The 12,804-nt window shown below is 42.5% G+C and overlaps 2 protein-coding genes across 2 annotated transcripts in view; both read left to right on the top strand.

Moving 5' to 3' along the window:
• Positions 1 to 5,241, top strand: part of LOC138606879 (unconventional myosin-VIIb) — a 29,902-nt gene extending 24,661 nt beyond the window's left edge. Inside the window, exons 41-47 of the mRNA XM_069679359.1 lie at positions 19 to 106; positions 193 to 299; positions 510 to 695; positions 2,986 to 3,102; positions 3,304 to 3,387; positions 4,927 to 5,046; positions 5,146 to 5,241. Of these exons, the coding sequence (XP_069535460.1) occupies positions 19 to 106; positions 193 to 299; positions 510 to 695; positions 2,986 to 3,102; positions 3,304 to 3,387; positions 4,927 to 5,046; positions 5,146 to 5,241 (798 nt within the window). The remainder of the gene's footprint in view (positions 1 to 18; positions 107 to 192; positions 300 to 509; positions 696 to 2,985; positions 3,103 to 3,303; positions 3,388 to 4,926; positions 5,047 to 5,145) is intronic.
• A 6,537-nt stretch (positions 5,242 to 11,778) lies between these two features.
• On the top strand, positions 11,779 to 12,804 carry gpr17 (G protein-coupled receptor 17). The gene has a single exon (XM_069680568.1). It carries the CDS (start codon positions 11,785 to 11,787, stop codon positions 12,802 to 12,804), a length of 1,020 nt encoding a protein of 339 aa, XP_069536669.1. The 5' UTR covers positions 11,779 to 11,784.

The following is a 12,804-nucleotide window of genomic DNA, read 5'->3' as shown; positions in this document are numbered from 1 at the left end:
TATTTGTGGTTATTTCAGTTCCTCAGTTTGAATGATACGGACTACTTCTTCGATAGTCTGAGACAGATCACTGACTGGTCCAAGAAATCCAAGAGGATCAATGAGGGTAAAAATTATTATCTACTTGAGGGACAGATCAGACTTTTGATGGTTCTCTGTATTTACCTATAAAAACCTTTTTGTGTTCTGCAGGTGGGCCGGTCAACATGCCCTACCTGGTGTTCTTCATGAGGAAGTTATGGTTCAATGTGGTCCCCGGCAGAGACACAGAGGCCGATCTTATCTTCCATTTCTATCAGGTGAATTTGAATGATGCAGCTCGGCCACCAAGCCAAATTTGCCTTAAACATAATGTTATGTGTCATATAGATGTAAAGTATCAACATCAGTTCCACTTATTGTTTCCTTTGACCAAGACAATGTTACAGATTTGTTTTTGTTCAGTCCGTGGTGAAATGAAAGGTCAAACTTGGGCCCAAATCTTTATGAGATATATTTCCATTTTCCAGGAGCTGCCAAAGTACCTGAGCGGATATCATGTTTGCACCAAAGAGGAAATGGTCAACATTGCGGCTCTGCTCTTCAGAATAAAGGTCAACAACGACAAGACCCAGCTTGTCATGATTCCCAAGCTGCTGAAAGAGCTGGTGCCTGTAGACCAGCTGAAGGCCATGTCTGAAAATGAGTGGAAGAAGGTATGAGGCGTCTTTCTGTTGATATCACCTTAACAGTTCTTTTAATCTAGTTTATCTCTTAAAGGATAAAGTTTGCTAAACACTTTAAACTGTCAACACATGTCATGAATAGACCAACTAAGCAGCAACGCAGCAACGCAGTCGGTCTCTGTGTACTTTCCCACCTCGTCATCTCTAGTTTCATTTACTGCTGCATTTGTAAACCTAAACAGGAATTTAACTGTGAAGCTGTGCGTAGGTAGTACATACTAAAGCTAACATCAGCACAACACAATGACACAAGTTAAAATATCAAGAGATTTTCATTTAAAAGATCGTCTGTGAAGCCACTTTAAGGGCCGATCAGACAGAGCGCGTTTTGCAGGCTGTAAAACACGAGGCGCGCCGCACTGCCTTTTCTGTTGAAGCCTACGGTTAAAAAAAGAGAAGCACGCTGCGCCTTTTTTTTTCTGTTGTTAAGGTAACCATGAATCATTAGCTGTCATTAACCAAACCGTTATTTTGCAAACTGACAGAAGGCCCGCCTCTACGTTTATCCAATTGGACAATGAGAAAAAAATGCCAATGATGTTGGGCGCTTTTCTGCTTTGAGTTACGTTTTTTAACTCAAGGCGCTCAGAGCGTTTCCTCAAAAATGCGAGCCGCACAGAGCGGAAAACGTGAGGCGCTCTGCAACCCAAAAGCACCGCGCAAAAAGCGTCCCTCTCGTTAAAAACGACTTCAAAAAAGCCCCCAGCTGCTAAAATGCGTTCTGTCTGATCGGACCCTGAGTCTTTTACTGAATGAGTTTACACAATGGCGAATAAGCCTATGGCCCTCTGATGAAAGCCTGCAGTATTTAGAGTATAATGTATAATCTTATGTGGGTGTTTAATCGACATTTCCAGGGGAAATAATAATTGGCGTGCATCAGCTAGCAGTGGATGGTCTGTTTTCTCCTGTCTCTGCTGATTATCACTAAACAAATTAAGAATGATGACTAGAGATTATAGCCCTTTTTACACTGCCAGTTAAAGGCCGGATTATTACGCCTCTGTTACGTTTCGTCTTCTATGTAAAACGCACGGAGGTGAAATGGTGGGGTGAAATCATTCTGCCTCTGAGCCGGCATTGGAGGTAGAAACAGAGGCGAGACGGCATCTGTGTAAACAGTGAAGCCAGCAGGGCCGAACTGTGTGTGTATTTGAAGCACGTGCTGTTTGTTTACACATCGCACACTGGGGCGGCTTTATGCTGGCGTTGCGTGGTCCAATGTAAAATGGCAAAGGCTGCATGACGGCGGAGCTTCATTACGGCGCTGAGGCAGAACCGCAGTGTAAAAATGGCCTACGTAACTTACAAGTGTAACTCACATGGACAAAATGACTCAAAGTTCCTAGTACCTCATCTCACCATAGGTGTCGCCAAACAGAATGAAAACGTAACTTAAACAAGCTGAAGTTCAGCAGGTATTGTTCACAAAGATCAGCCTCTTGGTTTAGCGTTTTAGCATGCTAACATTTACTTAGATAAACTGAGTCGAGGTTTATGTTATTAGTTTGGATTTAGTATCGAGTTTTAAAGTTTGGGCTTATGATGGTGCCAGAACAAAAGTCAGGATAGCATCAAAGTTACGATTCATTCTGAATGTCTGTATAAACTTTATGACAATCCACCAAAAATATGCCCCAAAGGTCACATAAATGATGATGAACCATTGACACACCAACAGCCACACAGCTAAAAACTGTTAAAATACATAGTTTAACTTTTGGATTGGGCAGAATTATTCCCCAAAGCAGATGGACACTGTTGTTTGTAGCATCAAACTAGAGTAAAAACTGCTTTGTTGGGGACTATTTTTAGCAGCGGATTAACACAGACTTAGTCAGTATTTATGGCAGCGTGATGTTAAATGTGGAATTTACTCAAAATAAACTACAGAGCCCACATTCATTAAGCAGAGAAACGATGTTACCCAGCACAGAGAGGCTTATTGATGGCTTTTTGGACGACAATGGCGCTCTATGGCACGGAGGAATATGATTTATCAGGCTTTTTTATGTTTGTTTTGATCTATTCATTTTGACAACAAGAAACATATAAACCAAAGCCAGCCTTATCCTTTAAATCTCTCATATGAACAAAACCACCATTATGCCATCTTGTGATCACTATCTCTGTTCTCTGAGAATACTGCCTGCAGGCTGTGGGGGCGTTGAAAATCATTAACCTTGTTAAAAGCAGTGTGAATTCTCCTGCTAAACAAGAGCGTTGCATCATGCTGTGTTTGTATTGTTTTTCATTTCAGACTATTGTGGCCTCTTATAACAAACATGGGGGCATGACTGTCGATGAAGCAAAGGTGGCCTTCCTGAAGGCCGTCTGCCGCTGGCCGACGTTCGGCTGTACATTCTTTCAAGTGAAGGTGAGAGATGTGAACGAGTGTGAACGCTTATCTTTCTATCTTTAGTCTGTTTGGTTCAGTGGGAGGCTTTTTATCTTATCTATCAGATGCTGTCTGACTGAGTCCCACACACTCTCTTACCTTGGTGCATTAACTGCACATCTGCAGAAAACAAATAGGCAGGGTCTGCAGAAAAGTCATTTGTTTTTACTTTCTTTGCAGCAAACATCAGAAACTAACTTCCCTGATATTGTGCGAATAGCCATCAGCAAACAAGGACTCACCATCATCCACCCGAAAACCAAGGTGAGAAAAATCATCATTAAAAAGGAATTATTTTATTTTTGAACCATGGCCCATTCCATATATATATATATATATTTGTGTATATATAGATAGATATATGTACTGTATATATTTTAGGGTCAAAATGACAGATAGTTAAATTGAAGATAGAAAATTAAATTGCTCTGGTAGATATTTTTAGCCGGCAGCTGCAAAACAGGCCGTAATGGCTGCAACATATTCCTTGAAGTAAAATGTGTCCACTCAAAGTGCTTGTTTTTGCCACTGACAGGCTCAGATTGTTGTTATTCTATGTTCCTGACAGCATTACAGAAAGAATCTTTTTTTTTAGACCACAAACAGCTGTTACATCGCTCTCTACAAAGCCACAGGACTTAATTGACAAAAACAGTAATTTTAGCAGGACACGGAGTTGCTGGTCAATCGCTGCCTTGATCACTTAGTTTGTTTGAGTTAGGACTCATATTCTGGCAGGTAAAATGATGTTTTTTTCAATGAAGTCTGGTGACTTCAAAGAGAGTGATGTAACTGATGTTTCTGCTTTTTAAAAGAACAAAACGTTCTTTCTTTGTCGGGATTCTTAAACACTTACATATTAATCTGCCTGTCAGTGGCAAAAACTAACTCTTTAACAAAGATGTACTTTGGCAGGCAGGATTATATTTGTCGGCTAGAGACTGAAGCAATCTATTGGTGCAATTTCCAAAATAAAGGGGAGAATTCACTGAGAAAGGATTTGGAGCGCTAATAGCACCATAAATTGCGCATTATTTGCACACGCTTTCTGCTCCGTCTCAAGGTCCGATTCACAAAGCAAATTGCACTGATGACATTCAAGCTCAACTCAGCCATAAGCTTTAGCAGATCTGTGCAGTTTGCTCTTGTTTCGCGTCTGTTTTTGAAGAGAAGCTGTCTGTACCTCCGGTCTGTGCTGCGCGGAGCTGCAGCTCGTCCATATCAGAATCCCGGTCATGCGTAACGGCCTCAGACACATGTGGAAAAGTGTGCCCGTGTGCCGGGGTTGAGCCTCGAGGCCTCTGACCAATTAATCCACCGATTATAATTATGATGATGAAATATTATTTAGAAACTGCATTTGCAGACATTGTAGTTTTTTTGATCACACAAATGGTGAATTGTCGTCATGATCAGTGGAAACTCAGAGAGTGACACGAGCTCCCTGCAGACGGTCATATTTTCACTCTAACTGCGCGGTGCTGTGAGCGCTGGTGATTGTGAATTAGACCCTTTTTGCTACGAGGCTCATTTGCATATAAAGGGGCCAAATTTGCCCTGAATGTTTGCATAATGACTTATTTAAATATGTGCAAACAGCACCGGAGAACAGAGACGCTGCTTGCTCTGCAGCGCACTTTGGGGTGCATTCAACCCTCTGCTGTTATGTGCTCCGCTCAGTGAATTCCCCCCTTACTAGTTTTGCCTGAAACGTGTGTAAAATCAAGGCCCATGTTTAAAAATGTTAGATTTAACCTATATCTGTTTCCTTAAACACACATGTCATTCTTTTCTCTTGTAAAGGAGGTGCTGGCAAACCACCCGTTCAACCGCATCGCTAACTGGTGCAGTGGAAGCACCTACTTCCACATGACTGTGGGCAGTTTAGTCAAGGGGAGCAAATTTCTGTGTGAAACCTCACTGGTAAGATCACTCATTAGACGTATGATCTTTAACTGTCAGCTAGTGTAAGTTTGTCTTTTAGATTGCTGTTTTTAACCTCTGTGTCTTCTTCTTTAAAAGGGCTACAAGATGGACGACCTCATAACCTCCTACGTCAACATGTACCTCAGAGAGAGGAGGGCCGTGCAACCCAGGAACCAGCGCTTCGACATCTGAGCTGCAGTGACGCGAGTGTGACGCAACGTCTGTCTGTGGCTGTAGATTTAAACACAATCAGCATGTGGTTCAAACGCACACACAGAGGCAGAGCGCGAATATTAAAGAGCAATCAGCTTCATTCGTGCTCAGTTCAAAGAAAAGATATTTGATTTATTGCATGAAAGAAAGTTGTAGATTTCTCACATTTTATTTAAAGCTGATGTATTTCGGCATTTATACAACAAAATCCTAACTGAGCAACCTATGCTCTAGTTAAAACCAAAACTGCCCTTAATTCATGGAAAGAACATCCAGTCTTGATGATACAGACATAAAAACAATAACTTACAAATGTTTGTCAGCGATGTGTGATAAATGATGGTTTCCTCGATGCGTCATCCCCTGAAACCAATAAAAGGAAATCTGTGTCTTCATGTGCGTGTGGAGTTCTGAGCCTCTTCTCACATCACTGATACAAACATGAATGTTGCCTTCAGGCGATAAACCAGCCTGTCCGAACTTTCAGTTCTTTCATAATTTCCATTTGACAAAAGTGTTTCATCCACATCTGCTGAGCTTTTATATGCAGATGAAGCATTGTTTTACATTTTACTTTAGTTTGGTCGCATCAGTTTGTGGATAGAACCAATGATGGCCTAATTTACTTCCAAATCATCAGCAACATGTATAAACCTTATTTTAGATCATGAAATATGTTGTTGAGTAATTCCTCCCTCTATTAATCTGTCTTCCTGAATCTGTCTTGTTGTGTTTATCATCAAACGTATCCATCCCTCAGAACCAACATGTGGAATGCATTTTGTTTCTCAGAAAAAACTTGAAAGCCAATAAAAAAATTAAAAAAAAAGATCTAATTATCCAGCCATCGGCTTCATCAGAACAAAGCTGCCCTTTTGGGCACCTGCTAGTGCTATGATTTTCCAGTACTCCACTGTGGCATTGACTTATTGTATTAACCCAAACCGCCATTTCACAATCTTAGACCTAGATTAAAGAAATATCTGCTGTGTCCCAATCCAGGGGCTGCATCCTTCGAAGGACGTATTTGAAAGCCGATTGCGGCACTTCGAAGGCTGTCCCATTTTGAAGGCTCCTTCAGAGGCGGCCGACAAATGCGTCCCGGGTCATGACGCATCCATTGGGTGCATTCTTCGTGGCCCAACGTATCCCGAGATTCATTGTGCGCCTATTCAAATGAGACGGTGGACTCGTGAACGGAGGAATACACTTTAAATGTAAATGTAATGTAAATGTAAAATGTTTTTGGTTTCAACTCTATTGAATAGCTGCGATACAAATGTTAAAAATAACGAAAGGGGCCTTGAAACAAATCATCTTCAAAATAATAGGTTCAAGTAACGTGACGCTAGTTATGATAGCTGGTTAGCCCGCTAGCTTCCTGTTGCTAGGCGACAGGAGCCACCTTAGGTGACACAAGGGTTAAGGGCGGGAAAAGCTGATGACGCAAACAGGAAATCCTCAGTAGACCAGGCCATCTCATTTCAGTTAGACCTTAGCGTCTACTCAGGCTACAAATGACTCATCATCCCTAGACTGCCACCTTTGAAGGCGGCAGCCCTCGAACTGAGACACAGCTATCATGTTTAAAACGTCATGCCAAAGTTGACATTTATTTTTCACGCAGGACAGGAACAGCCGTCTCTTGCTTCCTTTTATCGCTACAAACTGCTGACTGCTCATGAGTGAAACAGTGATAAGACATGAATTGTGAAACCCAGATGTTTACGCTCGCAAATGTGAATCAGTGTGCAAACAAAAGGTTTAGTCAAAGCAGTCAAAACATTGTTCAGTAGAGCTAATAGTCAAATATTTAGAGAGGGTACCTTTAAACAAACAGATATATATAAAATAGTGCTGCTAGTGTTAGCAAAAGTGCTAACTATTGCACATGAGAAAATATCAGTTGAAACAGATTTTTTTTGTACTAAAATTGTGAAATAAAACATTCATCCTCTGGGAGCCTGTCGTTGAGTGTAACGGCTGCATCTTATTTTCTCTCTGTGCAGCCACAAGCTGCTCCTTCACAGCAGTGAGGAGAATGATATATTTATGATGGCACCAATTACACAAGGCAATGTTTTGCTTCAGGGTTACGAGACGCACAACAGAGAGAGCCGAGACGCTGAACAAAAGCGGGGGGCCGTCCCAATTAGCAGTTGGCAGTAGATTAACAGAGCAGTGATCTCAGCCTGCACAGATAGTGGCTTCCTTCAAGTCTACAGAATAGCATTTGCATGTGGATGAAACAGAGAAGAGAAAGGGCCGATGTGTCCGACACACAGCTGTGATGTCCTTCTATGAAAGAAATATTATCCCCCCACAGCCAGTGGGACCCCTCTCCACATCTGTCCGAGGGCTATGTGACTGATTATTTTGGGCATTCCAATTCAGGATGCCCCCAGGAGGCAAGAGACCAACAAGGGCCTCTGTTTGCTCCGCACACCCCCCTCCCTCCCCGCTCTTGTTTTTCACTTGCTCTCCTAAAGGGAAGGGGCCCTCCGTAGGACTAAACCGAGCGTTTACAAAAGATCATCTCTGAGACTTTAGTCATAAACTTCTCCATCAACAACACAGTCCATCTTCTATCAGTGGGAGGGTGGGAGTTCATGGTGAAGGCATTGGGTGCACCACCACCGGGCCTTGTTTCCATGGAGTCATACCCGACGACTCGTTGCGACTGAGGCATGCCATTCTTCTCCCTGCAGCTTAAATGTGCAGCTTATTCTGACTCAGGCTATTGTGGAGCGCACAAGTGGCTCTCTGAGGAGAAGGGGATGGAAAAGAAAGGGTGGGGTCAAGGTTCAAACGAAAGGCTCCCATCGGGACTCCCTTTCTGTTATCAAATTTGTTGAGACACAAAAAGAGCAACAGTCTCATTCCCGAGAACATCTTGAGGAGGAGAAAAGGGGGTTAGAGGGCGGCATTCTTTGAGTCGGAGCTTCAGTTCCTCGACAGCTCGGCAGTCGAACGTCCACTCTTCACTCCTGAGCTGATTATTGTCCACTCTCTGCTGAGCTGCACGCTGCCAAACATTTCTGCAAAAGGTCCAGCCTCTAAAAAATCTCTATAGCTCAGGTAAGTGACTTTATTTTACCACCTGATTTGTAATTTTAAAACTTTATTGACCATCAGCTCACATATTCGAAGACCTACTGACTGTGGGACCCCAAGAATAAATGACTGTAAGAACAAAAAACATTGCAAAACTTTATTTCTTCTCTGTTATGTTATGTTATGTTATGTTATGTTATGTTATTGTCATGTTATGTTATGTTATGTTATGTTATGTTATGTTATGTTATGTTATGTTATGTTATGTTATTGTCATGTTATGTTATGTTATGTTATGTTATGTTATGTTATTAATGTCATATATTAAAGCAAAAGCAAAAATAAACTGATTATTCATATTTTAGGAAAGTTACAGTTCATTTGCATGTTGTGCAAAACTACATTTTGTATAAAAACGAATTTAAATCTCTCCAGTTATTTCAAGAATGAATGACAGAGTGACCCTTCCCCGCTGACAGTGTGGGGTACTCTACATTAGGAGACATGGTGAACATTTACTCACTAAATAGTTCCTTCTATAAAAACTGCATGAAGGCAGAATTGAGTAATTTTGACTGAGATCTGCAGGACACCATTACATCCTTTTTTAAATTACAAATTAAAGTCAGACACAGAATACAATTAAATAAAGTCAGAAGGAACTCAACTAAGTCATATAAATTGGAACAACAGAATAAAGTACGATATGACTCAAAGTTTATATCTGGTGTCTGCGCTGCACACTTGATAAAACAGGGTTAAAGCTGTTGCTCCACAAGAGGGATCCCTGCTGTTGTTTTCATTGTTTACACTGTATTAAAGAAGCACAAATAGTTGCAGTCCAACGATATTTGTGTGATAATAGAACCGAGTTTACTGTACAATAGTTCATCTGTACATGTGCCACTTTTGTCATGTAAATCCCAAAACAGCTCAGCATGAATTCAGTCTGCTATTTAAGATCAGAAAGATTAAGAACACGTCTAATCCTTTTACTACATTCCACATTTACTGCATCCGTACTGTGACGAGTCTCCACAATAACAGATTGGACACATTACAGCTGTCACAGTTTAGTCCCGACAAACTGTTACTGACTAATCTGTGAAGAGGACCAGCGCCAGGATGCTCAGTCTCCTCCCTGCCAGCACTCTTCACACGTGAACGCCTGCACAGATCTGCTCACAAAGATCATTGTGATGAAGGCATATTTCAGGATCGCCTCTCTTTAGGATTATCCCTCGGGGATCCGTATTTATGGAGGCTTTTCCATTCAGCTGTGCTGCTCCTGGTTTGTTATCCCTGCTGGGCTGCAATCTTTTCTTTTGGGGGCTTGTTCCCCTGAATCCTCTGAGTCTGAGCTTTGGCTGAGAAATGCCCTCTGTTGTGGGTCTCACAGCTCCAGACACTGAAGAGAGCCACGCAGCTACATGTGGCTGCTTCCTAATGGGCCAAAAGTCTGGACAGTAAGCTGGTGAAATGGAGATTTAGCCCAGAAAGAAAGAAACAAATCCCTTTTACCTATATTTTGCAATGGTGCACGTGTTAAACACATATCACTATCTGCATGGTTCATCTGGGAACCTCCCCCGTCTTCGGAAACATCTGTGGGATGACAAGTTCATCTCTGCTGCATGTTTAGATATTGTTCTTGGATCCTCCTCTGAGACCAAAGTGGAAGAAAAGCCTGTTCTGATATTAAACGGTGCTGTTAACTCCTCAGTGATGTTTGTGTAGATGTCAGGCTAAAGGAGGAATTCAAAACAAAGTGATAGGAGTGGACAGTTGGAGCCTGCTAGAGTACATGAGTGGGTGGTCATCTCTGAGGTGTGTCTGAATATTTCTCAAATGTTCAGTCGGAAATTATGTAGGTCAAGCTGAGACTTTAAAATGTTCCTGTGGACGAAGGACTCAAATGTAATGTAACCAGAAAAAACGCATATCAAGAAAAGTTGTATTTATTTGTGCACAGCAGAAAGATTTTCATGTCTCGCTCTTAAAGAAATAGTTTGACATTTTAATATAACAAACCAGGCTAAAAGGGACAATTGGTTATCTTAGCTAAGGTTTGCACAAAGACCTGAAATAGGTGGAAACAGGTCGCCTGGTTTTGTCCAATGGTACAAAAAAATCCTCCTAATTGCAAGTAATCCTACATAAACAACACAACTTGTGTTTACATGTTTTTGCAAGTTCTTACATGTGCATTCTTTGTTGTGTCTCTTCTTGTACGAGAGCTTTCCATTCATTCAAGATGAAAGAGTTCTTGCTGACAAATCAGACGTCGAGGTTGTAAAAGAAAGAGTGAAGCTCTAGTGACTAAGACTTCCTGGACTTCAGACTGTGCAGAGGAAGTCTAAAACTTGTCGTGGTCAGGATGAAGTAATCATCCGCTCGGAGGGCATGTACACAGAAGCCAGGGACACTGACATCTATTGTTACCTTGTTGGACTGGCACTGTGTCAAACACTCCCTGCCTATTGTCAGTCTGTGTGTGTGCATGAAGAGTGGTGTGGACAGGGGCTGGTAAGGTTTCCTGTCACTGAGGTCGTCTGAATACTAATAATTAACTTGTTTTAAAAAGTCATGACCCATTACTTAATTAATATAGAATTCATCCCTAACAGTAGAAAAGTTCCTAGCATAGACTGTGTATAAGAAGTGGAGTTAGCCCCTTGGTTTTAAAAGTGAAACCAACGCAGAAGTGCCTTCAACCTGCATTCTCTCTACTGTCCAGCAGGTTGCAAAAGTAGGTCTGACTGAGAAATCTGAAAAAATGGCTCACTTCATTTATTATTCAATAAGCATTTTCCTCATGATTTTATGGCCTAAATTGCTTGTTTCAAGTCAACTACAATTCAGACTAATGTTAATTTTGTAACCTATGTTTGCATCTATGAATAAATTAAAGATAAAGCAGGGTACACTCTTTTTAAAATGGGTTTGAATTTTCCTAATAACGCTCTGCTTAATCCCGCCTTCCTGTGCTGTGATTGGCTAGGAGACTTTTACAGTGAGGCCACTTTTTGTGTCTCATGTTAAACCATGTCAGTGTATAGTTAACCATAACCATGATCTTTTTTTAACCTCACCTGGTTTACATCATGAAACAGCTGCTGTTTGTTGCCGTCTGCAGGTTTTGGCATTGATGCTACTACTTTAGGTTTCATGAAAGATCATGGTTTGGGCTAAAACAACAAGTCAATTGACTTATATAGGGGACAGCTTCCTAGCATAAAGCTTGGAAGGCATGCCTTGAGGCAATCTGTTTGAATCGGTACTATACAATCAGCAGAGGAGGCAGAGCTCTGTTGGCGAAAAAAATAACAGCATTCCAAATATGGCTAATTCTGGCTTCTTAAAACAAAAATGGCGACTGCCAAAATGCATGATTGGTTTGTAGTTTTCCCTTTGCATTGCTTTGAAAATAGATTGATAACACATTTTTCTGTCTCCTTAGACACCAAAATGGAGTCTGCTACAATGGACTTACCCTCCCTGCTGTCCAATCAATCTTCAGAGAGCTGTGCAGCAGTGGACACAACATTAGAGAACACACTGTTTGGATGCTTCTACATCTTGGTTTTCTTTCTGGCATTGAACGGTAACAGCCTGGCTCTCTGGATCTTCTCTCACCAGCGTGGCTCTTCCTCTCCGGCTAACATCTTCTTGATTCACCTGGCTGTGGCAGACCTATCGTACGTCATCATCCTCCCACTGAGGGCCACCTACCACCTCACTGGAGGCCACTGGCCCTTTGGCGAGGTGCCCTGCAGAGTGGCTGGCTTTCTGTTTTATGTCAACATGTATGCCAGTTTGTACTTCCTGGCCTGTGTGGCGGGGGATCGCTACCTGGCTGTGGTTCATGCTGTGAGGTCACTGAAGGTCCGTCGAGCTCGCTATGCTCACATCATCAGCTTCTCTCTTTGGGCCCTGGTTACAGTCTCAATGGCACCGCTGCTCATCACCCACCAGACTGCAGAGGTGGATGGCGTTACAGTGTGTTTGCAGCTGTACAGAGAGAAGGCCTCACGCAATGCGCTGATCTCCCTGGCTGTGGCCTTTACCCCACCTTTCCTCGCCACCCTGTCCTGTTATCTGCTCATCATTCACAGCCTGCGCCGAGGCTCCAGGCTAGAGCCCGCTCTCAAGCTGAGGGCCCTGCGCACCATCGGTCTGGTCATGCTCATCTATGTGGTCTGTTTCCTGCCTTATCACGTGAGTAGGGCCACCTTCATCCTGGGCTACAACCATCCTGACGTTTCCTGCCAGAAACGCAGAGGCCTGAGCTTAGCCAACCGCCTAACCTCCTCCCTCACCTGCCTGAATGGCGCCATGGACCCGCTGGTCTACCTGTTCGGGGCTGAGAAGTTCCGCGGCACTCTGATGAGATTGTTTTGCAAAGACAAGGCAGGGGTGTCAGGAGCCACCAGCGGAGAGTTAAAGGGAACACACGAGAGCTCTGTGAGTGCCAAGTCAGAGTTTTGA

This window comes from Semicossyphus pulcher, unplaced genomic scaffold (genome assembly GCF_022749685.1).
Source record: "Semicossyphus pulcher isolate SPU_LCO1_2020_fin unplaced genomic scaffold, fSemPul1.0.p SCAF_4, whole genome shotgun sequence".
NCBI lineage: Eukaryota > Metazoa > Chordata > Actinopteri > Labriformes > Labridae > Semicossyphus > Semicossyphus pulcher.
This window is presented reverse-complemented; position numbering and strand designations above follow the sequence as displayed.

Bases quoted from the DNA above. Each gene is read 5' to 3' on its own strand.
- gpr17 (XM_069680568.1), top strand. From the start codon at position 11,785: ATGGAGTCTGCTACAATGGACTTACCCTCCCTGCTGTCCAATCAATCT.